The sequence below is a fragment of the Rattus norvegicus genome, chromosome 1, assembly GCF_021556685.1.
Source record: "Rattus norvegicus strain SHRSP/BbbUtx chromosome 1, alternate assembly SHRSP_T2T, whole genome shotgun sequence".
Lineage (NCBI taxonomy): Eukaryota > Metazoa > Chordata > Mammalia > Rodentia > Muridae > Rattus > Rattus norvegicus.
The window spans coordinates 95761211-95787086 of NC_141534.1; the positions used below are offsets into that span (position 1 = coordinate 95761211).

Here is a 25876-nt window from a genome sequence, read left to right on the forward strand (position 1 = left end):
CCCAGTCATCAGTCCAGAGTTTATTTCCTTCTGCTTCTAAACTAACATCCTGGCTGTTAACCTCTAGACTCCCGGGCCAGAAAATGGCCTCCTAGCTTCTCCTCTGTACAGTTTTCTTTGCTCACAGGACCCCACATACATCCATGCATGCCTGGGCGGTAGGCTGTGACAAGGGAAGAACACAATTAGGTGAGGGTGTGTCACAATGGCCTGCCGATTGCCCCTGCATCAACAAGGGGGTGTTATAAAGCTTTACACCAGCAATCAGTTGCCCCTCCTCCTTAAACAGGAAGTGCTCAGGATCACCCGTCCTTAAACCTTGAAACCCTAGGGCCTGGGGTTCCTGGTCCCAGGATGTGGCAAGGATAATAAGGGTGTGTTCCCATTCCAAGGAGCAGCTTCACAGCTTCCTCCTCCAGGGCCAGGTACTCACCACAGTCCCACCCGTGGAGAGTTTGATGCAAGCACAACCAATTTGAAACTTCCCAAGAGTAAGACCTGCAGGACCAGAGGCCCGTGTGGGTGGACTCTCCTGTAATCCAGTGTCCAGCTCTCAACCACGGGTGTTCACTGCGTACGGACGCCACTCAGCACTTTGATCAATCCCTTCACACTGGTTCATCCCCAGGCAACACTGTACTACCCAGGAGCCTCAGGCTGGAGAAGGGTGAGCACACCTTATAGACTGGGTGGCTCTAAGGGTCTGCCATGTACTGGACCCACACTGACGGACCAGGCTGACTTGTGACTTCTGGTGCACTCTCAATCACAGTCTTAAGGGTCAAAGACAAGTGGCAACTGCCCAATACTGAAAATGGAGGTATTCTGGGGTGCTGGACAAAGCAGGGTTCAATGCTGACGGTGGTCTCATCTATTTAATTTTATGTGTATGAGTGTTTCGGTTGCATGTTGGTGTCCCGGAGACCAGAAAAGGGTAGTCACGGACAGATGGCTGTGAGTCACCATGTGCTGTTGGGCATTGAAACTGGGCCTTCTGCAAGAGCCATTTCCCTGCCTGAGTGTTCTTGTCTTTGAGACAGGGTCTTATAAGCCCAGGTTGGCTTTGAACTGAGATCTTCCTCCTGCTTCTGAGTGCTGGGATTACAGGCATATACTACCAAGCTGAGGGCCCCTGCCTAAGGCAGAACTTGGCTTTCCTGAGTCTCCCAACAACGCTATCACAAATGGACTCTGGAGGTCAGAGGGCAGGTGGCAGAAACAGTCTTTCCCAACACCCAGAGTCTCAGAGTGTCCGTAGCCAGAGAAGCGAGGCTCGTGGATATGTCCAGGAGAGTGGTCAGTGAGTACTCAGGAGTGTGAGAGGGGCTGGGGAGCCGGGCAGTGGTTAAGGGCTTGGCTCCCAGGCCCTCCATGGTGGCTCACAACCCTCTCTAACTCTAGTTCCTAGGGATCCCATACCTTCTTTTGGCCTCTTTAAGTACCAGGCATGCAGCACATGGTAGACAAAGATACATGCAAGCCAAACAGTTATATGCATAAAATAAAAAATCTTAAAAATTTTGGGGGTTGGCTGGGGTGTGGTGGTGGCGCACATCTTTAATTTCAGCACTTGGAAGTCAGCGGCCTGCGGACTGCGGTGAATTTGAGGCCAGTCTGGTGTATAGCGGGAGTTCCAGGACAGCCAGGGCTAGACAGAGAGACCCCTGTGTTGGTGGTGTGTGCCTGCACAGCAGATCAGGACCCTGGGCTCCACCCTCAACCAGGATAGTCCAGGTACAGGACACACACCTGAAACCAGCACCTAGGAGCTGGCAGTAGCAAGCTCAGGTCATCTCTGCTACGGAAGAGCTCATGGTCAGCCTGGGACCCTGTAGGGTCTAAAAAGACAAATGCTCTGTGTCTAAGACAAGACAGGAAAGCAAAGACCTAATTCAAGGATGACTCATCAAGTCCTGAGATGAACCTTGGCACCTGTAATCAGTAGTCATAAGAAACAAAAATTACATAGTAAATTTTAATTTAAAAGGCCCACTTTATTAAACACATTCTTTCTTTCAGAATCCTGATTTTTAAAAAACCTTTATCTACTAAAAAACAGACATATAAATCAAGCAAACAGTTAAGACTACAGGAATGGGGCTCCTAGTGACGCTGAAGGAGGCGATAGGTGGGGAAGGGCAGAGGGCTGTGGGGAGGGAGGTCAGGAAGAGGCTCTACGCAGCCCACAGGCTGGGAAACAAAGACCAAACTCCCTAATGATCTCAGGCACAAGCGTTGCTCTGTCATGGTGTCCCCCAGGCTCTCTGAGAACTGGGGCCTCTACAAGACACAGGTATTCTTCACCAGCTGCTCCTTGTCATCCGCAGTGCTCCAAACAGTGCGGAGAGCACGCTCCTGCTTTCTGCGAACCATTCGGATCAGGAACACCATGGAGGATCCCAGGAGGAGGATCAGGACCATGATGAACAGCCCCACCAGGATCACCGCTAAGGATAAGAGGGGACAGGTAAGACAAGGAGGAACATGGCCTCAGAGGGCCAGTAGGGTGACCAAGTCGATCCAGAACAAGGACCAGATGCCTACTTCAACCTAGGAATCTGGAGAGACTGTCTGCCAGGGTAGCCCCTGCAACGCCACATATATAGAGTGGCTTTTGAAGTTCATGTGCGTTTTGCCTGCCTGAATGTCTGTGTATCGCATAGTGCCTGAAGACACCAAAAGAAGGTACAAATGGTGAGAGCCATCATGTAGGTGCTGGGGTGGGACTTGGGCAGTGAGACTTGGAGGTAAGTGCCCTTGCCTGCTGAGCTATCTCACCAGCCCTATTTTGATTTTTGGGGATTTAATCTCTACTCCCATGCAGCTGACTCTGGCCTTGAACTCCTAGATGGCAAGAGAGAGATGAGTCCCTTAAGGAGTTGTCCTGAGCAGTGCTGTCTGTCAGATGAGGGTGTACCCTGCAGAACCAGGAGGGACCCCGGGGTTTCTAACTGTGGATGAACAGGAACCGCCCCACTCGGGTGGGGGTCCATCTCAGGCATGTGACTCCCTGTGCATTCACCTGGCTCCCTCCCCCATGAGCTATAGGACCTATCTATCCTTTTGGGGCAATCCCCTACCCAACTCCACCCACAGCCAGCCCTCCAGACCTGGGCATCTATCTTTCCAGCCCAGCCCTGAGAACCAGCTTCTACTTCTAGAACAAGGCCGACTTATAGGCCAGTTCTAGGCTCCTTCACAGGGGGAAAAGATCAAGAAAGAGGCCAAACCAGTGCGGCAGGTTCACAGGTAGCACTCATCTTCTACACAGGCTTAGAACAAAAGTGGGAGGACACAGAGCCCCCTCCCCAGGCCAGGCTGCCTACTGTGTCTTCCTCCTGATGTCCCTGACCATCTCTGCACACCCCTGACATGGCAGTTAAGTTCCCTCCAGGCCTGGGGTTGCCATCAGGCTTGTGTGCCCACTCTAAGCACAGGCTGCCTAGGAGACTCCCCACTGGGGCTCAGCCCCCATCTGTGTGCAGTGGTCAGTGTAGGGCAAATGCCCACACAGCCCAGTCGCCTACCCATTTTCATACAGACAGTCCTCTGCCACGAGGACACTCCAGTGGGGAACGATGCTGTACGTGACAGAGAGTACACTGGGCAGAGCCCAGTTAACCCAGGAAGGCGTAGGCGCAGGTGGAGGGCAGAGGCCACCACTTACCTTTTGTGCCCGGGGTCAGGAAAGGATACATCTGCTTCCCTACGGAGAATGCAAACACTAAGGTTAGTCCCCCTTGTTCTCCGGCCTCAGAGATGGGACCAAAGTTGCTCTCCTCTCCCCAGGAGCTCTGAGACCTTGTCATTCAATGGTCTGATGGACATTTCCAAAGGCTTCATGTTAGGGAAAGGGATGGGAAGAGCCTTAGGGGCTCCCGTGGTCCGGGGATAGGGTCAGCTGGCTTACCAGAGCAGTGCTGCATGCACGCTTCCTGGGAGAGGTAACTGTTCTTGTTGCCTCTGCACCCGCCATAGATGAAGCTGCTACAGGAATTCTTTTCAACATCATAGTACCAGCGAGGGAAGGCTGCGCGGCAAGGCCCAGTGACCGCCTTTGGGACACAGTATTCTGGAAGTATGAACAAGGGAGCCTCAGGAGCACAGACCAGCAGCAGGGCCAAGGAGAAGGGGGGGGGGGAGGGGGGAGGGAGGGAGGGAGGGAGGGAGGGAGGGAGAGAGAGAGAGAGAGAGAGAGGAGACAGAGAGTGTGTGAGTGTGTGTGTTTATATGTGTATGTTCCAGAACAATCTTGAACTCATGGCAATCCACCTGTCTAAACATTTCTTCTGCCCAAATGCTGGGATCTCAGCTGCACGCCACTGGCAGTGGGGGAGGGGCTGGCTCCATCCAGGCACTTGTTGCTAAGCGCGTCCATGTTACTGTAGTCCATGCAGTCCCAGGCACTTTGCCCTCTGATCCATCCTAGGACCCTCACCTTACATAGGCATCGGGACTATGTACAGGGCATAGCTCTACCCACAGCCTCAGAGCTAGTGAGAATCAGGGTTCTAGGCAAATACTGGAAGCACATACCCCTCTGACTTCACTCTCCTGGCACATCTGGATTCCCAACAGCCTGAGATACTCACTGAGGCTCTAAAGTATAGCTACCTGGCAAGGTCTGGAGGGACTCTGTAACAAGCTCCTCCTAGTGAACCACTTCCCAACTACATAAGGACATAATTGATTAAGTTATACCTTCATAGTTGAAGATCTCACCAGCGAGGTCCGCAGAATCCTGCTTTCTGGGAACTGCAACACAAAGATGTGGTCGGGAGACACAGCACAATCAGTCGGCCTAGCAGGGCTGACTGAAAGGGCCCACGAAGAAGGCTCAGGCGGTGCTGCCCTTAAGGGGTGGGTCTGCTCTTGGTCCTAAAGTCCCCTGGAGCACAGGACACACTGAACACTGGAGGTGGATGGGACTCTTGCTACCACAGGGGTTACCATGGAAAATAATCACAGCCATGTTTCTTGAGGCAATCAAGAAGATAGCTGTGTTTACCCTCTGAAGCACCCAGAAACGTGTTCTACTGGGCAATTTCATTCGGAAATATGCTGAAAATAAGTGTTAATGGTTCAGGGTCCTCAGCAGTCAGCAAGGGCCAGACCTCACCTGGAAGCCAGGTGAGCCCCAGAAGCCACAGAACTCCTATGTGGGCTCTGGTGTCAGAGACGCAGGGCCAGGGCCTAGACTGTGAGGCATGGGACTACCTACTGGGAGAAATTTTGTCCCCATCAGGAGTATACAGTCTCCTCCCCGTAACCCTGTGGAAGGGCAGGTACTGCTGGCTCAGCTGGGCCCCTAGCCTGGGGCCTAACCCCAAGGGTACAATCACTACTAGCTGGCACAAGGGGCCACTCACCCAGGCTCCTGCCGCAGGGTCCCTTAAGCATAAAAGAGGAGCAGGGCGGCTACAGACAGCTCTACAAAGCAAACTAACACAAAGCTACAGGTGAAGGACAGGCAGGCAGAGGGCGAAGGACTTCTAGAGGGGAGGGGGGGGCAGGACCCCAGTGGGAGCAGAGGATACAAGAAGGCAGACAGCAGCTTAGAGGGAAGGCAGGGCCTTGTGTGGTAAACACAAGTCAGCCCTGTTGCTAGTACACTGGAGGCAGAGGGAGGCATCTGACAGTTCCCAGTTGCAAGTATCCTTTCAGTTACCGCCTGGGTCCTTAGGAACCTACCGCTCAGGGCAGAAGCGCCATCACTGCTCCTGGCCAGACCATCAATGGTGTTCTCTGTGAAGGACAAAGAGCAGAAAAGAAAACTACCATCAAGAGGGCTGCATGTGTCACAACCAGCCCTTATGGAAAAGAGGTTCAGCCTGGGGTGCATGAGGGCCATGATAAGCTTTACTTAGAAATGAGCCCCTGGGACTGCCTAAGGACTCAGTGCAAGCTGAAGCGAAGCGACTTCGTGCATTCAGGGTTCCCGGGGCCGTGCCCATCTACTTGTTTTTAAAGCAGAGGTGGAGTTAGTGACTTCTGTTTTTCAAAATAGTGTTTCTCTGTGTGTCCCAGGCTGTCCTGAAACTCACTGTGTAGACCAGGCTGACCTCGAACTCACAGAGATTCATCTGCCTTTGCTTCCCAAGAGCTGGGATTAAAAGCATTCACATACAGCACGTTATGACATATTTAACAATATCTAAAAATTATTTTGTGTGTATGTATATGTCATGGAACACATGTGGAGGCGAGAGGACAGATTTCAAGAGTTCATTCCCTCCTTCCACCACATTGGTCCCTGGAGTTAAGCCAGGTGTCACTTGGCCTTTACTCCCACCCCCCAGTCATCTCGGTATCCCCACTCAACACAGATCTTACAGAGAGGTGAATGGAGATGCTTAGCGAATGAATAAGACATACCCATGGGTGGTCACATCTTTCCCAAGGAGATCGCCTCTACATTTGGGGGAGGGGGAAGCTTCTCTTTTAAACATTTATTTAAAATACCTTTGTGTGTACGGATGCATGAGTATGAGTTTATGTGTACCACCTGCCTACAGAGACCTGAAGAAGCCAAAAAAGGGCACTAGATTTAGGAACTGGGCAGTTGTGAGCTGCCTGATGTGGATGCTGGGAATTGAACCCTGGTCCTCTATAAGAACAATGCACACTCTTAATTGCTAGGTGGTCTCTCCAGATCCTTATTTTGACTTTTTGAGACAGGACTCTTTCCACTCTGTCACTCGGTCTGGCTTGGAACTGTACAGCTCAAATAGCCTCAGACTTGTTAGGAGTGGTTCACAGCCACGCGCCACACAGCCGGTCTGTAGTTATTCACCTACGCTTTTCAAAGGCACCAAACAGGGCAAACGTATTTAATATTGCTGAACGGCAGTTAAAATGGCTGAGAGGACACAGTAGGCGTGAGGAGACATCTACAGTCAACTACTTCGAAGACTAAGGCAAGACGGTCAAAGTAGACAGCCTAGGCCACACAGACCTTGTCTCAAAGGGGTGGAGTGCAGCAACAAATGAAGAAACTTCAAAATGGTCAGGGATTTTGCTTGCTTGTTAGTTTTTTGTTGTTGTTGTTTTGTTTTTGTTTCTGTTTTTGTAGACAGGGCAACTCTGTATAGTCCTGGCTGTCCTGGAACTCCCTCTGTAGATCATTAGGGCTCTCTAACCTACAGAGATCTACCTGCCTCCTCTCCCTCCTAAGTGCTGGGATTTAAGGCATGCACCACCACTATGACAAAATGGCTAGGTTTTTCTTTTTTTAAATTTGGGTTGTGGGTCGGTCGGTCGGTCGGTCGGTCTGTCTGTCTGTCTGTCTGTCTCTCTCTCTCTCTCTCTCTCTCCTTCTTTTTTGACACATTTGCTACATTGCCTAGGTTGGTCTCTTAATTCCTGGAATTCCTGCCTCTACTTCCCAAGTTTGCAGGTGGAACTACAATTGGGTTACATCATGCTTGACATCTGATCTAATTTTGTCTCTAGCACAGATTAAGATAGTGGGTATAAGGGGCACGGGGCCAGTCTGATGTCTGTCGCTTAGCAATCACCTCACCCAGGTTCCCTCAGCCTTCTCTGCCCTCATCAAGCCTCTTCCCCGCAACTCAGCAACTCGCTAGAAGGCTTGCTCACTTAGACAGCCTGGTCCCCTGAGAGGTTCCAATTTCCATTACAAATTAATGAACTGGCACAACACACACCTTTATTCTCCCTCAGAACTTGCTTGCCTAGAAAATAGGCTGGCAGAGGGTCAGTGGCACTGGCAGTCCAGCCTGGGTTACACAGAGCGCCAGGAGACGCACAAGCAAAGGCCCACAAAACCCCCAGGCTCTTGCGTCTGGGCTCCAGTTCTGAACCGTGTCCGGGGAGATGCTGTGTGCTTTATGCTCACTGACTCCTGCTCATGTCCTTGTCACTTTAGGGGGACAAAAACATGTCCAATCCCTCCCCTCCACGAAGGAGAGGAAACACACTGAGACGGACGTTTTCTTCACTTAGATTCCTGACAGACAGTTGCCACACAAAAAGTGAAGGACTGGCCTGTACCATCTGAAATCATCTAGGTATGGTGGTGGATACCTTTCAAACTTAGCACTTGAGAGTTTGGGACCAGTGTCCCAAAAGGGGCAGAGGCAGGAAGACCAAAGAAGACCAAAGAAGACCAAGAAGACGATGAAGACGATGAAGATGAAGAAGAAACAACATGTGTTAAGACACTAAATCACAACAATCCCTGTCCATTTGTCCACAAGCAAACTGAAGCACTTCACCCATTGCAGGAGACCAGAGGTCACTGCCCAAGGGCACTGCTGATCTGACTTCACACAACCTGATGATGTCTATCTAATCTCTGATGCATAGCTCAAAGCCAAGAAAGTCTAGCCACAAAGTGAGGAGTCAGAAACCACGAACACCACGGCCTATGGGGGACTGACTGAACGGGGCTCAACACAGAACCTGTCACAGCTTTAAGTCACCAGGCATATCTGCAAGTCAGGAAGGATAGCACAAAACCTTTGTGGGCAGCTCAGCCTTGGCCTGGCCTTGGGAACAGCAGGGAGGGATCCGGACTCAAAGGCTGTGCTGGGCATTCAGGTTTATTTGCACTGTACGGGCCAATTCTACCTTCAAGAGTGGAGATGGATAGATTTCAGGGCGCAAAAGCGTGTTCACTCCTAACACAGCTCTGTGAGCTTTTCAGATCACTTGTCTCAGAGGATGCCTGGGGAACCTGAGCCTGTAAGAGTGCGCAGGACGCCAGCCTTCTTGGGGTGTGGTCTAGTGTTTGCACTCAGAAGGAGGAGGATAGAGGAGGTCAGGTAATAGGCTTGACTCTTTCTGATAAGTAGGGAGCCTGCAGTGAAACCAGTGTGGCCACAGGAACCACCACTGGGTCTGCTTCTGCTTTCGAATCCCACCTCATCCCAGGTTCTGTACTGAGTGAAGACCCAGCAGACAGAAGATGTGCAAATCCCAACAAGGAACTCTAAGTCTCTACTTCTCCCAACTCCAGTCTTACCAGTGATACCAGCACACTTGTCAAGACACTCCTCCTTGCTTGGATAGTTGTTACCATTTCCCTCACAGCCTCCATAAACAAAGGGCTGGCAGGTCCCATCAGTGACATTGTACCACCACCTGGGGATGGAAGCCCGGCATTTCCCCACTACCTTCGAAACTCCACAAGACTCTGAAACAAAACAGAACCCATGTGGGTTGACGGGGACAATCCCAGGGTCAAAGGACACACATGTATTCTGTAGGAGGAAGTTCAAGCTGTTCAAGATACTCCAAGAGGGAAGTGAAGTGTTCTGAGCCTGCCAGTTCCTCTAGACCTGTTCCCAAAGCCAGTGCTGACACTGTTGTCCTTGTATGAAAAGAAAACGTCACCTGGTTACAATGTCCAAAGCACCTGCGGCAGCTGCAGGTGGCGTCTGCCCTTGACTCTTACCAGAAATGCACAGGTGAGGGTGTGGCTCGGCAGAGCACTCACGGTCAGGCGTGTGCCAGGCCCAGATTCCAGGCTCTACACATCCTCCCACAAAGAGGATAAGCACATAGACACCCACACTCAGATCCAAGGTCTTCAGAGACAAGCTTCCTAACTCTTGTTTCCTGTCCTAAAGGGCAACCCAGCTCACAGGCCTGGGTTCCAAGGAAGCCTAAGGCTTGCCCCACTCCAATCAAAGGGAAAAACACCAAGCATGGTATTCTAGTCAGACACATTTGCAGTCACTGAAAGAGGCTGGTCAGGGGGACGTGGACAGGGCAAGGGAATCACCTGAACCAGGAGTCATTCTGGAGGGCCCATGTTCTACAGTGGCACACTGTTCTCCCACCCCAGCCCGAGGGCCAATCTGAACGAGCACCCATGCATCAGCTCTCAAGAGCTGTGCACGTGGCCACAGGCAGTCCTTGTTGTTCTCCAGCTTGCTCATGTCTAGTTTATTCTACTACTGGAAATAACCTTGGAAAACGCAAAGGACAGGATTTGTGCTTCTGTTGTTACGGTGATGGGCATAGAACCAGATATTCTCAAAACACTGATCTATACACACAACACATTGCTACTGTGTAAAACAAAAAAACTCCCCTATTGTATCTCCCATATCCACAAGTAAGTGTTAAGTAACAGAAAAGGAAGATTTCAGGACCAACAAGACGGCTCGGTGGTTAAAAGCACCTTCTGTACAAGCCTGATGACCCGAGTTCAACACCTGGAAACCCCCCACTCCCAAAAGGCTGGAGGCAGCAGTGGCTGGCATCCTGGATCACTCTTAGCCTTCCTCCCGCACTGGCTTAGATATGGTTGCTGCCACACCTGGCTTTCATGTAGCTGCTAGGGATCCAACCGCAGGTCCTCATGCTCGTGACCTGAACCACCTCCCTAGCCAGGCTCATAGCACAGATCTGTAATCCTGCTACTTGGAGGATGGACCAGAGGGATTGAAAGTTCAAGGCCAACCTAAGTTGCAATGAGTTCAAGGCCGGCCTGAGGAGTTTATTAAGATCTTATCTTAAAACAAAACAAAAACTAGAAGAACTGGTGACACCTAACTCATCAGTAATGAAATTGCCTATTAAGTATTAGGCCCAAGGCATCTCACAGCAAAAAAGAAAGCAGCAGCAGCTGGTATACACCTGCAACAGGTAATCTGACAACGTGCCAAAGATCACAAACCACGGGTGGATCGACAAAGCCCAGAGTAAACACACACACAGAATCCTTTGGTTTCTATTTGGCCCAACCTACACACAACCAGACGGAGGAGGCAACACTGCTCCCAACAAGACAAGCTGAGGAGAGCCCACAAGACCTAGTCAGTATCTCTACTGACAACAGGAGGGGACGCAGTGCTACAGAAGCCTTGCTGAGCTGAGTCCTGCCGTCTCCAGCGGCTACTGTGCCATTGTTTCCTGTGCAGTTTTAGGACAGTGTGGTGGTGCACAGACATAATTCCACTCCTGGGAGGTGGAAGCAGGAAGATTAGAATTTTAAGGCTAATCTCACTGAGTACCACAAGGCTCAATTCAAGGCTGGTCTGGCTAGAGTTGTCTTTAAAAAACAACAACAAAAACAAGCAAACCAGAACACTGAGAGGATGGTGTAGCTGCAAGCCAAATGCTTGAATGTGCTCTCTGGTACCTACTTAGTGGAAGAATTCATTCCTACAGTTGTCTTCCTTCCTGTGACCTCAAGCGCTAAGACAAATTTTTGAGAGCAAACATGCACACAAATCTAACAACAATAATAACCTTCCCAATGAAGGAACCACAAAGTAATGCGCTTTACTTCCAAGCAAGGGCACTGGAGCTTGGGGAGGAGATCTAAATTCACACTGACCTGCTCAGAGCCCAGGTTCTGGGACAAGGGCTCCTCAGAGCAACCAAGGGGGAATGCTGAACTGACATCCACAGGCAGTGAGAAAACAGAACAGAGCTGCTTGGAAACCAACATTCCTTGGACTCTTTGCCACAATCTGAGGGTTCACAAAGGCAAATCTCCTTCATCAGAAGCCTCTGCTTTCAGTTACAGAGTCACGGACAGTAACTTGCCAGTCATACTAGCCAATAATTTCAGCAAGTTATTTCGTTTTTTTTCTTTTTTTCCCCCCGAGAGCTGGGGACCAAACCCAGGGCCCTGCACTTGCTAGGCAAGTGCTCTACATTGAGCTAAATCCCCAACCCCAGCAAGTTATTTTTTATGAGGGCTTTACTGTTAAACAAACAAGATTAAAAAATGATTTAGTTGGGTGTTGTACTCAGAAAGTAGAAGCAGGTGGATCTTGAGTTTAGCCAGTCTGGTCATTGAGACTGTCTAGAAAAAGAAAGAAATGTCATTGGTCTGAGTACTACAGGTAACAGTGAAAGGCATGTACAGTTTCTGTTTGCTGGTTTCTTCTTTCCAACCTTGAAGAAAGGTCCAGGGCCTAGATAAGCCTACCCATGAGTCACACAGCAGCTGCAAGTCCTACTGGCATGCACACTCACACAGGCCAAGACACAATTTTGGGGTGACGGGGTCCCAGATGCTGGGATTACAGATGCATCTAACCTAAAATACAAAATTATTTCTACTGCTTCTAAAATGGGTAAGAAAACCAGGGAGGCTGGGCAGACGGGTGGTCACACATTCTATGCAACCCCATAACTAGGAGGCAGGTACAAGAGGATTACCTCAAACTGGCCCAATCTACTCAAATGGTGTTTCAGGCTAGCCAGAGGAACAGAACAAGACTGTGTCTCTCTTGCTTTTATGCCTGCTACCTCTCTTCCCATGAAAACCAGAAAAAAGCTGAAGGAACACACCTAACTTGGCAGGCATTTAGAACATCAGCTGCTATAAAATTGCAGGCTGATGTCTGGGAATGTTGTCAAGAAGAAACAGGTTTATCTGGTTCTCAGGTCACTGGTTTTAACCAAGACAATTTGCCAATGGTTCAATGACTTCACCCTGCTTTGCCAAATGGAAAGACTTACCATCACCTTCCTTCCTTTCTCCTCCTCTCTCCCTTCCCCCCACTTCCCTCCAGGAGCTGGGGACAGCATACCATGACAGGGACTGCCAGCAGCAGGCTGGGATGGAGACATCTCAGAAGCCTGAGGCAGCTCCTTGCAAAAAAGAATGGCCTCGGGCTGGAGAGACGGCTCAGTGGTTAAGAGCACCCGACTGCTCTTCCAAAGGTCGTGAGTTCAATTCCCAGCAACCACATGGTGGCTCACAACCATCTGTAAAGAGATCCGATGCCTTCTACTGGTGTATCTGAAGACAGATACAGTGTACTTATATATAATAAATAAATAAATCTTAAAAAAAAAAAAAAAAAAAAAAAAGAATGGCCTCTGGGGCCCTAAGAAGCAGGAGACACATCCATCCCTCCAGGGGGACTGTCCGCAGTAGGCTGGAATGGAGACATCTCTGTAGCCTGTGGCATCCCTTTGTCAAAGACAGTTGTTCCCATTTCTCCTAACCTACCTGGACAATGGCTGTATAGATTTCCTTTGTGCGTGACTGATTTTCAGTTGACCTTGGTGTGCATAATTATTCTATTCTATCTGACTTTCCTACTTCTTTCTCCTTCTGCTCTGGTGAATTCTGTGAAACTAGATGTTCCTTGATGTAATGAATCTTAAACAACTGGAAACTGAGGCATAGGGGCACAGCACAGCACAGCCCTAATGGCCCAGGTGCATGCTGTGTGTTCTCATCTTGGAAACAGTGTAATAACTGCACAACAGTAGTTCCAGATTAATGCTTGACTTGCAAAGAAAATTTGAAGAAATTTTTAGAAAATGAATTAGAGCCAACACTGGGACCCCACGAAAGGAAAAGGTTATTGAAGTTATGAAATGAGTTTGCACCACATTTGAGAGTGGCTCCTGGATAAGTTAGAACAGAATTATATATATATATATAGAATTATATACTAGTAAAACTAAGTCAAAGTACTGGAATTTTTAGGAGAGTCATTGTGTGCAATGTAAAGGAACAGAAAGCTAGGGAACTGCTGAGTTAAGGGTGAGTTCAGGGTTAACTTGACTATTTCTGGCCACTGCCTGGCAGCTTTGCCTGTGTCATTTGTCATTAGAGCTTCACAGGAAAATGCAAGTAGCTGACCTCGGAGCTCTGAGCTCTGAAGTAAAATAAGTCAAAAGTTAAAGTTTAAATAATGGTAAGTTTGCAATTACTATTATTTTGGCCACAGGCCTGGGAATAGGGGACACTTGAAACTTTGGGGAACAATCGTAATTCTTGGTTTGTTGTGGGATGTGGTTATTATTTTGAATTTGATTTGGCAATGATTATACAATGTCTTTTTTCTACCTGCTTTTGGATTATCAATAAAAGACTGGGGCAAGAGAAAGGCCAGAGAGCCTGTGGAGCACATAAGGTGTGCGTGAGGTGAGTGTAGAGCGTGCGGTGTGGAAATAGAGTAAGAGAGTGAGTGAAGAGTGTGTGAGGAGAGAATGTGTATAAAGAGGAATGCAGAGTGTGTGAGTGTGAGAAAAGGAGCAAACGAGAGCGCACAACCTCCAGCCCAAAGAAAGAGCAAAAGTATATACAGCTTCAAGCTATGAGAGAGAGAGAGAGAGAGAGAGAGAGAGAGAAGAGCGCAGCTTTAAGCATAAGACACTGCCTGTCCGTTTGTACCCCACAGCTGTCAGCTGTTCCTGTGTGTTTATTATGCACCTTCCAGACATCCCTTCTTCCAGCTGAGAACTCTGACCCTGTGCCGAGGCTGGACCCCAACAGCAGGGTCTGTGTGCAGCTTTGCTGGCTTCCTGGACTCTGTGTGCACCAGGTTAGTATCTAACTCACAGCCTAAGAGCTGTCCCCTTCTAAAAAGGACATCACAGAGAGTTTAGGCTCTTAAACATTACCAATCTGATTTATAGGCTTAAAAAGACAGACTGGATCATTTCCCACAGCTGTGAGTACTGGCTGCAAAGGCAGTTTACTTTAGGAATATTTCAAAACGCACAGGAAATACTGCGTATCACTTCTTAGCTTTATCACACAGTTCTAAAGGGTGAGCCTGGGGCCTCATATGTGCCAGGAAAAAAGCTCTACCTCAGAGCGACCTTCCAAACCCTTGCTGATCTTCCCATTAGCTCTCTCCCACCAAATTAACAGCCATCTGGATCTTCATGTTTTCTTTTTTGATAAAACAGGTTTCATGTAGCCAAAGCTAGTCTTGAACTTGCTATGCAGCTGTGGATAGCTCTGAAGGAGTGATCCTCCTGCCTCCCAGCTTTTTCTTTTCAGAGGCAGGGTCTTACACTGCAGCCCAGGCTGGCTTTGAACTTAGGCCTCAGCCTCCCAAGTGCTGAGATTACAAATGTGGACCTCCTTACACCAGCTTCTTTCATGTATGTTTTTTATATCCATTCGGTTTACTCTTGCAAGATATGTGCATTCAAGTAATGAAACCTAGGGTATGACAGTTGCCATCTTGACAACAAAAGGTGTCAGGCAGCGTGAGAATGGACGTCTGCACTACAGCAATCGTTTATGTGCAGTAAAAACGAATTTCATAGAATTCCCAAATCACGACAGTGTCCCTGGATTTTGCTCAGCTATTCAAAAATAAACTCCTGGGTGCGGTGGCACACACCTGTAAACCCAACACTTATGGGTGGAGGCAGGCATTGTACAAAGAGCAGTTTAGGGCCGGGGAGGTGCTTCAGTGGGTAAAGACACTTGCCTTGGAAGTCTGAAGACCCAGGTTTGATCCTACACCCCACAAGGGAAGGAGAGAACTGACTCTTTTTGAATGCGTGGTGGCATGCTAGTGTCTGCCCCCACTCATGGATACCATCATGTCACAAAACACGGTAATAAGTTAAAACTACTACTACTACAACAACAACAACAACAACAAAAAAACAAAACCAAAAAACCCTTTCACTCCCTTCTTTGAAGTGTTTAGAAAACATCATTCACCACCATGGCATACCACAAGCTGTGAAGTGAGAACCCATAACATAGACTTTGAAGGTTTGCATAACACACAATCCTCATCAGTTCATCCTTTGTGAAAAAGTCTAGGCAGTGTAGAAAGCAGCTGTGCTCTTCTCATTAAAGCTGCTTAGAAGTCTTAAGGGTAAGGCCAAAGGCAATCAGGTCATAGCTACAAAGATCTTCAGGTAGTGGGAGGTTCACAAGCTGTCACAGTAGCAAAAGAAATCCAGCTCCAAGCTGGGCCTGGAGGTGCACAGCTTTAACCCAGCATGCAGAAGCAGAGGCAGGTGACTCTCTCTGAGTTCCAGCCCAGCCACAGCAGGATGTGGAGAAGAGGATGGGGAAAGCAGAGGGGAGGGGAGAAACCAGGAAAAGGCAACTGCACAGAGCAGGGGCAACTGTTAGGACATCCACATAGGGCTCCATGCTCAGCTTTATAGCAGCTGAAAAGCCTCACCAACACATCTGTTTGTGCTGGCAAGCAAAACAACTGGAGACATCCAGATAAGGGAATACTCCAAGCTGTTAAAAATAGACACGTGTGCACCGGGGAAGATAAAAATGTCTAAGACAGAGAATGGAGGAGAGTGGTTTTGTTTTGAAGTTAAAGTTTTACAAATGTAGTCCTGAAACTCGCTGTGTAGATCTGACTGACCAAAACTTACAGATCGCCTACCTCTCTGCCTTTTGAGTTCTGGGATCACACATCTGACTATCACTTCCAGCAGGGATCCTTTTAAAGACTGTCCTGAGATTGGGGAGTGTGGATTACCCCCATTCAGGGTAAGCTGTGCCTACCAAGTGGGGATGTGTGCTTGCCCTCCACACGCCTGCAATTGGGCAGATGCCCTTAGACTTACATGGATAGGAAAAAGAAAAATTGTTATAATCACACCCACATCTAAGGGCTTATTCTAAGTCCCATGTATTGTCATAAGGTACAAAGGAAACAGTCAAAGGGAGTGCACAGTAGGAACCACTTAGCACACGTGCCTAGCAGCCTGCAGAGCACCCAGAGCCAGGGAAGAAGCTGTGAATCCTGACTAGCTAGTTTCCCCCACAGTGACTCTGGCCTCCTCCTCTTCACTTCCTCATTCACAGGAACAGTAACAGGACACATGCGGGGTGTGCATGTGTGCGTGTATCATTTCCTCATTCACAGAACAGTAACAGGACACATGCGGGTGTGTGTGTGTGTGTGTGTGTGTGTGTGTGTGTGTGTGTGTGCGTGTGTGTATCTTACCACTAAGCCTGACACCTGGAATTTGATCCCAAGACCCAGTCGCTGGAAGGAGGGGACTGACTCCTAAGGGCTGTTTCTCTGGCATACATTTGCTTGTGAGGGAGCACATGTATACTCACACCCACAATAAAATGTAACAAAACTTAACAAGGGCTAGAGAGAGTGCTCCATGGTTTAGAGCACTGGCTACTCTTTCAAAGGACCCAGGTTTGAGTCTTAGTATCAACATGGTGGCTCACACCCATCTGTAACTCCAGTCCCAGGGGATGTAACACCAACTGCCTGTCTGAAGGGCAGCAGTGCACGCAGGCAAAGCATCCACACCTATAATCTAAATAAAAATTGTAAAAGTTTAAATCCAATGGAATAAACTTTTAAAACATTCCTGAGATTGACCACAGGCCTCACAGATTGCCAGGCGATGGCTCCACCACTGAGGCACACCCAGCTCTTCGAAGGCTTTGTTTTGAGGGTGGGCTGGTCTCGAGGTCGTCTGCAGCCAAGGCCTTAATGCTTGCTTCTCCTGCTTCTATATCCCTGTAGCTGGGGTTCCAGCCCTGTACCACTAGGTCAGGACAAAAAGACTCATATTCTTTGGTCAGCAAGCCCACTTTTTCTAATTTAAGCCTGGCTAAAACAAATACCAGGCAGACATGAGCCCTGACTGCAATGAGGAGGATGCTGAGGCAAGACAATCACTGCGCCTTACTAGCTCAGCCAGCAAGGGCAACACAGCGGAAGTGAACCCAAAACATCAAGTACACGGTTTTCAGGAGCTCCGAGGATAAAGCAAAGGCCTGCCTATGAAACTGCTGTGTCCCTCTGTATTACTAAGGACACTATAAATATAAACAGACCCAAGTGAAGACAAAGGCCTGCCTGTATGATTTATACCGGTTTTGGATCTAGTAAGTACGGAAGTGTTTCTTGGCAAGTTTATTTGCAAGCACTGGACTATGACCTTCCTTTAGACTTAGCTTCCAGCTCTGGAACACTCTGTTAATATTTTATTCCTTGGTTTGAAACCAGGTCTCATGTAATGCAGGGTAGCCTCAAACTCCACTGCTACGTAGCAGAGGATAACCTTCAACTCTTTCTTGTCCCCCCACCCCCAAAGCCCAGAGTGCTGGAATCATAGGCCAGAGCAACCACAACTGGTTTGCAGGCATCAAGGATGAAACCCAGGGCTTCAAGCATTGTACACAAGTGAGCCACATCCACTCCCAGCCCCACACTATCAACCTGGAGGCTACCTTGGCGAAGTAGAAAGTCAGCTTTTTCTGCAGAGTCCCAGAGGTGCACTGTGCTCCCTCCCCCATTCATGGCTGCAGAGCAGAACAGAGAGAACGGAGGTTCTTCTGATATAGTAAATACTGAGAACTTAGGTGCTAAGAAGATTAGTTATGGGTTGGGGATTTAGCTCAGTGGTAGAGCGCTTGCCTAGGAAGCGCAAGGCCCTGGGTTCGGTCCCCAGCTCCGAAAAATAGAACCAAAAAAAAAAAAAAAAGATTAGTTATAAATGCTTAAAATAGCCAAGGGGTGGTGGTGCAGCTCTGTGGTTCCAATACTCTGAGGTCAAGCCTAGACTATTGTTATTTGAGGGGGAAAAAAGGGTTTCCCGAAACTCTACAAAGCAGCAGGTGATGGACAGGGAAAAGTAAAGAGAGCAGCCTCAGGCAAATAGGACAGACCCGTAAGAACCACCACTCTCCCTCAGGAGTCCTCTCCTGACAATGTCTCTAGGGACTTGAACCCTGTCTACACCTTGACATTTTAGTACAAGGGTACAGAGGAGACACTGGGAGGCAGAGAGTAAGGGGAACTAAGGAAGGAAGAAACCTGGACTCCAGCTAGTACGTGGACATCTGGTGTGTTTTGCCTAAAAAAATAAGAGAACATTTTCTTTTGTGGTTGAGACAAGGTCTCATGTAGCTGAGGAGGGCCTCAAACTCCTGACCCTTCTGCCTCAGCTTCCAGAAAGGGGATTACAGGCCTGTATCACCACAGATACTGGACAAGAAGACAGTCAGGGTTATGTTTTAAGAACAAAACAAAACAGACAACACTCTATTTTCTTGAGACGCATGTACATCAGGCTAGTCTAGTACTCCACATAGCAGAGGATAACCTCCTTGAACTCCTCTTCTGCCTCTACCATGCCTGGCCTTGTGCTGTTCTGATTGTTTTTTGAGAAGGGCCTCACCATGCTGCTCAGGGCTTACCTCAAACTTCTGGGCCCAGGTGGCTCTTTTGTCTCCCAAAACAGTATTTTAATCCTCAAGTTCTAAAGCTGACACACACTTTAAAACGCATCCTCTTCTCACTGTGCAGCCTTGCCTGGCCTGGAGCTCACTTTACAGAGCGAGCAGGCCACACACTCTGAGATTCACTTGTGCTTGCCTCCTAAGGGCTAGGAATAAAGGCATGCAAAGGCATACTCCACTCTTTGCCTCGTAGTGATCGACAAAGCCACTTAGTGGCTAGCGAGCTAGCTGACATATCTCAATGCTTACTTCCAGTACAAAGCCCACCAACTAACTACCGTCTCCTCTAGACATTGGTGTCTAGTGACTAGAATGTGTCGTTATTAGGACTAATTCAATATTTATGGGTATTTATGAGGAAAGAACATTTATGACACATCCTACCTAAATTACAAGGGTCATAAAATTTCAGTGTTGTGGATATAAAATATTTAGATGTAAGTTACATTTCATAAGCTGTCAGCTGAATATACACCACTGTCATCCTCAGTTACTACCTGCCCTACTGAGAGTCCTGCCCTACTGAGAATCCTGCCCTACTGAGACAGCTTGCAAGGAAAGAAGTCATTTCTAAGACCTCTTTGCCTCTCTGTGGCACATGCATGAGTTCCCTGTGTGTATCGTGCTTGTGTGTAGCAGTCAGATCTCACACAGATGTGTATTTTTCTTTTTTTGCAGGCTACCTGACAGGCAGGCCTGGAGCTCAAGAGATTCCTATGTTTCTGCCTCCCAGGGTTGAAATAAAAAGCATAGAGCACCATTCCAAGCCCCTCCACTTATATTTTTGAGACAGGGGCTCTTACTGAATCTATAATTTACCAATTCACCTAGTCTGGCTGCCTTGCCTTGCTTTGACTACAGGCCTACCCTGTAATACCTGGCTTCTGACATGTGTGCTGGGGAGGTCTTCATGCTTGTGCAGCAAGGTCTTCACTGGCTTAGCTGGCTCTCTAGCCCACTTCGTTCAGTGCATTTAGTACGTATTTGTAAGTATATGTTAGTTAAATTAATAAGCATTTCAAATAGCATTGCCCACAAGCAGGACAACTCCCTTTTCAATGTGATACCAGTTGATACCATGTCCCGATACACTTCATCTCCTAGCTGCTACGTTGACCATTAGGGTCATACTAACCATGTAAGGAAAGAAAAGAGCCAGGAACTAATGACATGCTCAGTGGATTGGTCGAAAAGTATGCCTTGCAGTTTAGGTGTTGGGGAAGTTGTAATTAACCCAAGATGCTTGAAGTCAGTGGAGGCTCAGGAATGAACACAGCTGGGCTCAGCTCCAATGGAAATTCCCAAGAACCATGAAGGAAGCCAGATCAAGTTACCATCAACAACTCTGATGCCCTAGGCTGGCTGCTAACAGTTACTGCAGCAGGAACTTAACTCATGACTCAAAGGGATTTCCAACTTGGGAGAATTGTTACCTGACCTTGGAATAATGATCAAAATCACCTTATTTCAGCCAAAGTGGTTGGCATGAGTCTATAATCGTGGCTATTTAGAAGGCTGAGGCAGAAGATCCCAAGGGCAAAGCCTACCTGGGCTACAAAAGGAGTTCAAGGCCAACCCAGGCAACTATGAATCCACCTCCAGATAGAAAAGTAGCCAGGCACGCATGATGATGCCTACCTACAATAGGAGCTCAAGGTCATTCTTGGGTATGTATGTGAAGCCAGTCTAGGCTATATAAGACACCGCTTCAAAATAACAAATTTAAAAATTACACAAAGTGCTTGCCTAGCATATGTGAGACCTAGGTGAAACACCCGCACCTCTTAAAAGAAAAAAGAAAATTTAGGGCCCTTTGAAATCAGGGAACAGAGCATTAGGTAAAGAGGCATTTCAATTTAAGGAATATCCCTGAGATCTGACCAGAACTCAAGATATAAAGAGCAGGCAGGTGTATGATGGGAATGTATAATCAGAGACTTGGGAAGTGTGTATCCTGTTTCACAAGGGTCCTTGGCCTTGGCCCCTGGGTGCTGTGTGTGAAAGCAGGTCTGCATTCTGCTCAGGTTCTGTCGGACCTTCACACTTTCAGGCAATGCCCCCCAGATAAAATACTTTTTTTTTTCTATTCTTTTTTCGGAGCTGGGGACCAAACCCAGGGCCTTGCGCTTGCTAGGCAAGTGCTCTACCACTGAGTCAAATCCCCAACCCCCAAATAAAATACTTTTTTTTTTTTTTTTAGATTTATTTATTTATTATATATAAGTACACTGTAGCTGTCTTCAGATACACCAGAAGAGGGCATCGGATCTCTTTACAGATGGTTGTGAGCCACCATGTGGTTGCTGGGAATTGAACTCATGACCTCTGGAAGAGCAGTCGGGTGCTCTTAACCTCTGAGCCATCTCTCCAGCCCAATAAAATACTTTAACTGTACAAATGCCCAACTTTGGAAATCATACAATTATAGTAGGTTGTGACAGCCTCCTGGGGTGAGTCTCCATGGATCAGTGTTCCCCTGCTTGCCTGCCTCTAAGTAACCTGTGGACCTGCCTGCCTTCCCACATGTGACCAGTGGGAGACTCTTCCCACTGTCCTCGGCTACCAACCCTGGCAATGTCAGATCACAGACCCTCAACCACACACAACCCTCACAGCCTGCTGTCTCCACCTCCATCCATCCACACCCTCATTTCTTCCATCTCTTTTCTGAACCTTAAGTAAAAAACTTAAGCCATGACGGAGGTGCACACCTTTAGTCCCACCACATGGGAGGCAGAAGCAGGGAGATCTGGGTCTGATGACAGCCTGGTCTACAGAGTTCCAGGACAGTCAAGGATACAGAGAAACCCTGATTCAAAAAAAACAAAAAACAAAAACCAAACAAACAAACAAACAAAAAAACCCCAAGAGAAACAGAAAGAATAAATTTAATTAAAAAATTAACATTTATTTTATGCCTCAGTGCTTTGCCTGCGTGCATACATAAAAACTACACACATACTTGATACCTGAGAAAACCAAAGGGCATGGACCAGGGCTATGAATGGTGGTGAGCCATCATGTGCTTAGTGGGAATGGAACCTCTGCAAGAACCCTGAGCCATCTCTGCAGTCCCCTCTGAGCCTTCATAATACCTTTCTCTAACAAGAATCTAGACCCATCTTGGGGATTGGTTCTAATGTTCTGTCTTATTTCAGTTTCCAAATGGCCTTGCTTCCAGAGGGGTCGGGAGAGAGAGATGAGAATCGCCATGGCAGGGAAAGAGAAAGATGAAACTTTCTCTGGTGAGTGGATGGAAGAGTGACCCACCAGGAGCCAAGTCGGTTTAACTAACTCACAGCTACACCCCTGCTTCCACACCCCTCTTCTCCCAACTTCCCCAAACCTCTCCAGGGACGGAGATGTCATGAAGGGTAGAAGGTTCACTGCTGACACACATCTGCTCCTCTCCAGTTCTTACCCAGGGCTCACCGCCTAGGCTGTGTTTACTTATGGGGATTTCCATTCAGACAAAGGAGCCTTGTTCTCTGTCTATCCTGCAATGACCTTGTCTTCCACATCACCTCTCAGTCTAACACAACATTTAGATTTCTTCAGGACCCCAGTGTCCTCACCTAGGCTCAACATCCATTCTATCTAGTTTTCTAGGTCTTTCCTTCCAGAACTTCAACTCTAACAGTCTGCTGGCCAGACCTGCCACCTTTCCACTGCCCCTCAGCCACTGGTGAAGATATGATTCTCTGAGAGGCCTTTCATAATCACTCCTGCCCAAGTTCCTCCACTTCCTTTGGTGGCACCATCGTATAGCTGGAATGTGCCAGAGAAACACCTCACCTGAGTACTTGACTTTCTTTGCTGAGAGAAACCAAACAACCCCCTCCACAAAGAACCCCAAACCTATCACCACTGGCTGCCTCAGATGAAGCCGTTGAGGTTTTCAAACAAACAGCACTTGAGATAAGTGAGGGCAGCAGTTCACCGGGCTGGACAGCTAGTGTGCTTCCAAAAGGTCAGTAGGTCTAGCCTGTTCACAAGGACACAGCCTCAACAGTCACTGTGTGTGACCTTCCAAAGGCCTGTGATGTCACCACATCAGGCTGGTTCCAGGCTTAGACCACACAAGAGCTTAGAAAAGCCATAACCTGACACAGTCACAGGCCATGAAACCATAGGTACAAGGCGATATACTGTCTGTACAGGCTGCTGGAGTCTGGTTTATACAACAGTGGTCAACCTCTGTGCTTCTGACTCTGAATCTCTGAGAGCTGAGCCTCTCCCCACTGGGCCTCGGCATTCCCAATGATTCTAGATGTTGCCCCAGTCTTAGACACAGGAATAAACCACTTCTCAGAAGCTGCCACACTTCGGCTTTCTCTTTCTTTTTTTTTTTTTTTTTTTTTTTTTTTTTTTTTTTTTTTTGGTTCTTTTTTTCGGAGCTGGGGACGGCTTTCTCTTTCTTAACGCTAAGGCCTTTGGCCTCACGGCTATGTCCTCTTCTCCCACTTCCTCTCTCCCCTTCCTGACTTCCAGCCTCGGATCACAACCAATTTTACTCTAGACCCTCACGACTCCCACTACTAGGGATACTGGTCCCTTCCATCACTGTTGTTGTCCCGCTGTCTGTTGTCACTGCTTAGTCATTTAATCTTTGGCGAGCAATCTGCATGTAAGTGTTGGGCTCACTGGAATCGACGATCTGCGAACGCAGAAACACGTCTTGCCTTGAGTCAGCCATGATCACTATCTTTACTGACACTCTGCGGGGACTCAGTGAATTCTTTAAACAGAGATCGTTTCAAAGCTGGCTAGTGCTTGTTTGAAGCAGTTAAAAGTTGTAACACCACTTGAAGAAGCAAACCCCAGCTGCTAGATGCCAATACCACACTCTGAAACCAGATGCTCCTACACTGGCAGGCACCCTGGCAAAGCTCCTCCCTTCTATCGCTGCTGCTTTCCTTCTTCCCTGGGACATCACGGAGGGCTGTAGCCATACATGCTATCAACAGGTGTCTGCAGATCGTTTTCCCTGTACCCAAAGCTGCCAACAGGTCTCCCGATCAAATCTCCACCTTCTGAGGACTGGAAGAACGCCCCACCCCCTCCTGGGCTTTCTTTGGCCAAGCAATTTCCGCTTTGTTGAGCTCCTCACCCACTTCCAGCGCCACGCCTTCCTGGGTCAATACCCTTCATCTCCCTTCCTCCCTTCCTCCTTCCTTCTCTAAGGAACACTTTGCTAATCCTTACGCCTCCGCGCTCGCTAGGCTCCAATATGTCCCCAACCTTTACGCCCCTCCACCTGCAGGACTGGCTCCACTGTCCACCCTCGCCATCCCTAAGGAGCCTGTGATTCCTTTGCGCACTGAGTAGCCCACTTCAGCTGCGGCCTCCTCTATCCCCTGCTCCCGGATCCCCCGCCTGGCCCTCACCGTGGACGTCTAGGTCTCTGCTGGCCGCCTGGGCCCCGGAGAGAAGCAGCGAGGCTAACAGGGCGAGAAGCGCCCGGCCCCGCCGCGGCTCACATAGCTGCGCCATAACCTGCTGCCCGCGCCGCGCGCCAGTCGTCGAGCCGCCGGCCGTTGAGGGTCTCGCGAGCAGGTGCGGGAAAGCCCACGGCCGCGCACGCGCACTGCAGGCCCGCGAGCTCAGGTGCGGCTTCGCCCCGCAGAGGACTTCGAGGCGCCCGGGTTCCCGGAAGCCCCTTTTTCTGGCTTTTGGCGCGTGCGACGCCTTAGTTGCCTCCCAACACGGTCCCTGGACGCCCGGCAACACTCTGCCACTCTCCCCAGACTAGGGAGGCCTCCACCCGTTGGAGGGGCGCTACGGAGAATGGCGGACGCTGGGACACAGGAGAAGTTGGCACCCAGGCAGGGGGTGGGGCGCACCTGGCGGGGCGGGGCGAAGACGGCGCAAGCGCAGAGGGCCTGCACCTGGCTCTGTCGCCTGCACCTGGCAGGGCCCCGGCTCAAGGGAAGGGGGCGTGGTCAGCATTGGTCCCGCCCCAACCGGACCTTGAGAGGGGTGGGTGTGCGGAGCGTTCTCGCTTTTCCGTGTGGGCATCTGCCACGACGTCATTGCGCCTTCGTGCTTTCGCTGCGACTAAGGCAAGAGACACACTTTTTAGAAACCTGTGGCTTTCTGCCCGCTTTACTTTAGCTTTACTTCAGGTGTGAGGGATTTATCCTGCCTAAATTCCTCGTCCTCTGAGCCATAACCAAATGTCCAGGATTCAGTAGTGGCCAGGGCAGCTTGGCCTGTGTGTCGTCAAACAGGATCAGCCCGGAGTAGTGATGCGGAAGCAGAGGGAAGAGTGATCAGGAATGCGATGGGGAAATCCTAGAGTTGAATGAGCAGGGGTTGGGACAGTGAAAATCAGGGCATGACAAGAGCCCACATAGGTTTCCTATACAGTGCGACTGCCAGGTAGGCAGGGCACTGCCTGGAAAGAGGTGACAAGTCCCTAAAACGGCAGGTTTCTCTGGACTCTGTACAGAAAGACAAAGACAGCTATAAAGAGGTGTTAGAGTGAAGATCAGAAGCTTACATAGGATGAACAGACCTGAAAGATGGTGGGACACGGGGTCTGGACTGGGAACACCATCCAAAGGAGATTTACCAACCACTACCACAGCACCAGGGTGGGCCGCTAGATAGAGGCTCTATTTAAAGTGGATGAATGGAGGGGTTGGGGATTTAGCTCAGTGGTAGAGCGCTTGCCTAGGAAGCTCAAGGCCCTGGGTTCAGTCCCCAGCTCTGAAAAAAAGAACCAAAAAAAAAAAGAAAAAAAAAAGTGGATGAATGGAGCAAGCAAGACTGACAGAGGAAGTAGAAGACACTAGCAAGAAAATTAAGATGATCACATTATCATTGAAAATACTGCTCTTGGGCTTGCAAAGTGGCTTAGAAAATACACCTGCCACCAAACCTGATGACCAGAGTTCAATTCCCGGATCAAACAACGGGCTTCCTGATGTTCTCTGA

At 48.9% G+C, this 25876-nt stretch overlaps 1 protein-coding gene and 1 long non-coding RNA gene across 5 annotated transcripts; one reads left to right on the plus strand and one right to left on the minus strand.

The window, feature by feature from the left end:
* Positions 1 to 1973: 1973 nt before the first annotated feature.
* On the minus strand, positions 1974 to 24726 carry Spint2 (serine peptidase inhibitor, Kunitz type, 2). 3 transcript variants are annotated; one of them, NM_001082549.1, is made up of 7 exons: positions 24325 to 24715; positions 8987 to 9157; positions 5692 to 5745; positions 4702 to 4755; positions 3911 to 4072; positions 3668 to 3706; positions 1974 to 2447 (listed from the first exon to the last, which is right to left on the minus strand). In NM_001082549.1, the coding sequence occupies exons 1-7, from the start codon at positions 24428 to 24430 to the stop codon at positions 2281 to 2283; spliced, it is 753 nt and encodes a 250-aa protein (NP_001076018.1). In that variant the 5' UTR covers positions 24431 to 24715; the 3' UTR covers positions 1974 to 2280. The 3 variants fall into 3 exon arrangements, with proteins under 3 accessions (NP_001076018.1, NP_954518.1, XP_087509800.1); NM_199087.1 differs by lacking the exon at positions 8987 to 9157; XM_087653674.1 differs by lacking the exons at positions 1974 to 2447; positions 3668 to 3706; positions 3911 to 4072; positions 4702 to 4755 and adding an exon at positions 5335 to 5442 and having other exon boundaries at positions 24325 to 24726.
* Positions 13549 to 24632, plus strand: LOC148007311 (uncharacterized). 2 transcript variants are annotated; one of them, XR_015650510.1, is made up of 4 exons: positions 13549 to 13640; positions 14127 to 14270; positions 22096 to 22182; positions 24201 to 24632. It is a non-coding gene; the product is annotated as an uncharacterized LOC148007311 (long non-coding RNA). The 2 variants fall into 2 exon arrangements; XR_015650509.1 differs by lacking the exons at positions 22096 to 22182; positions 24201 to 24632 and adding an exon at positions 19616 to 20723.
* Positions 24727 to 25876: the final 1150 nt, after the last annotated feature.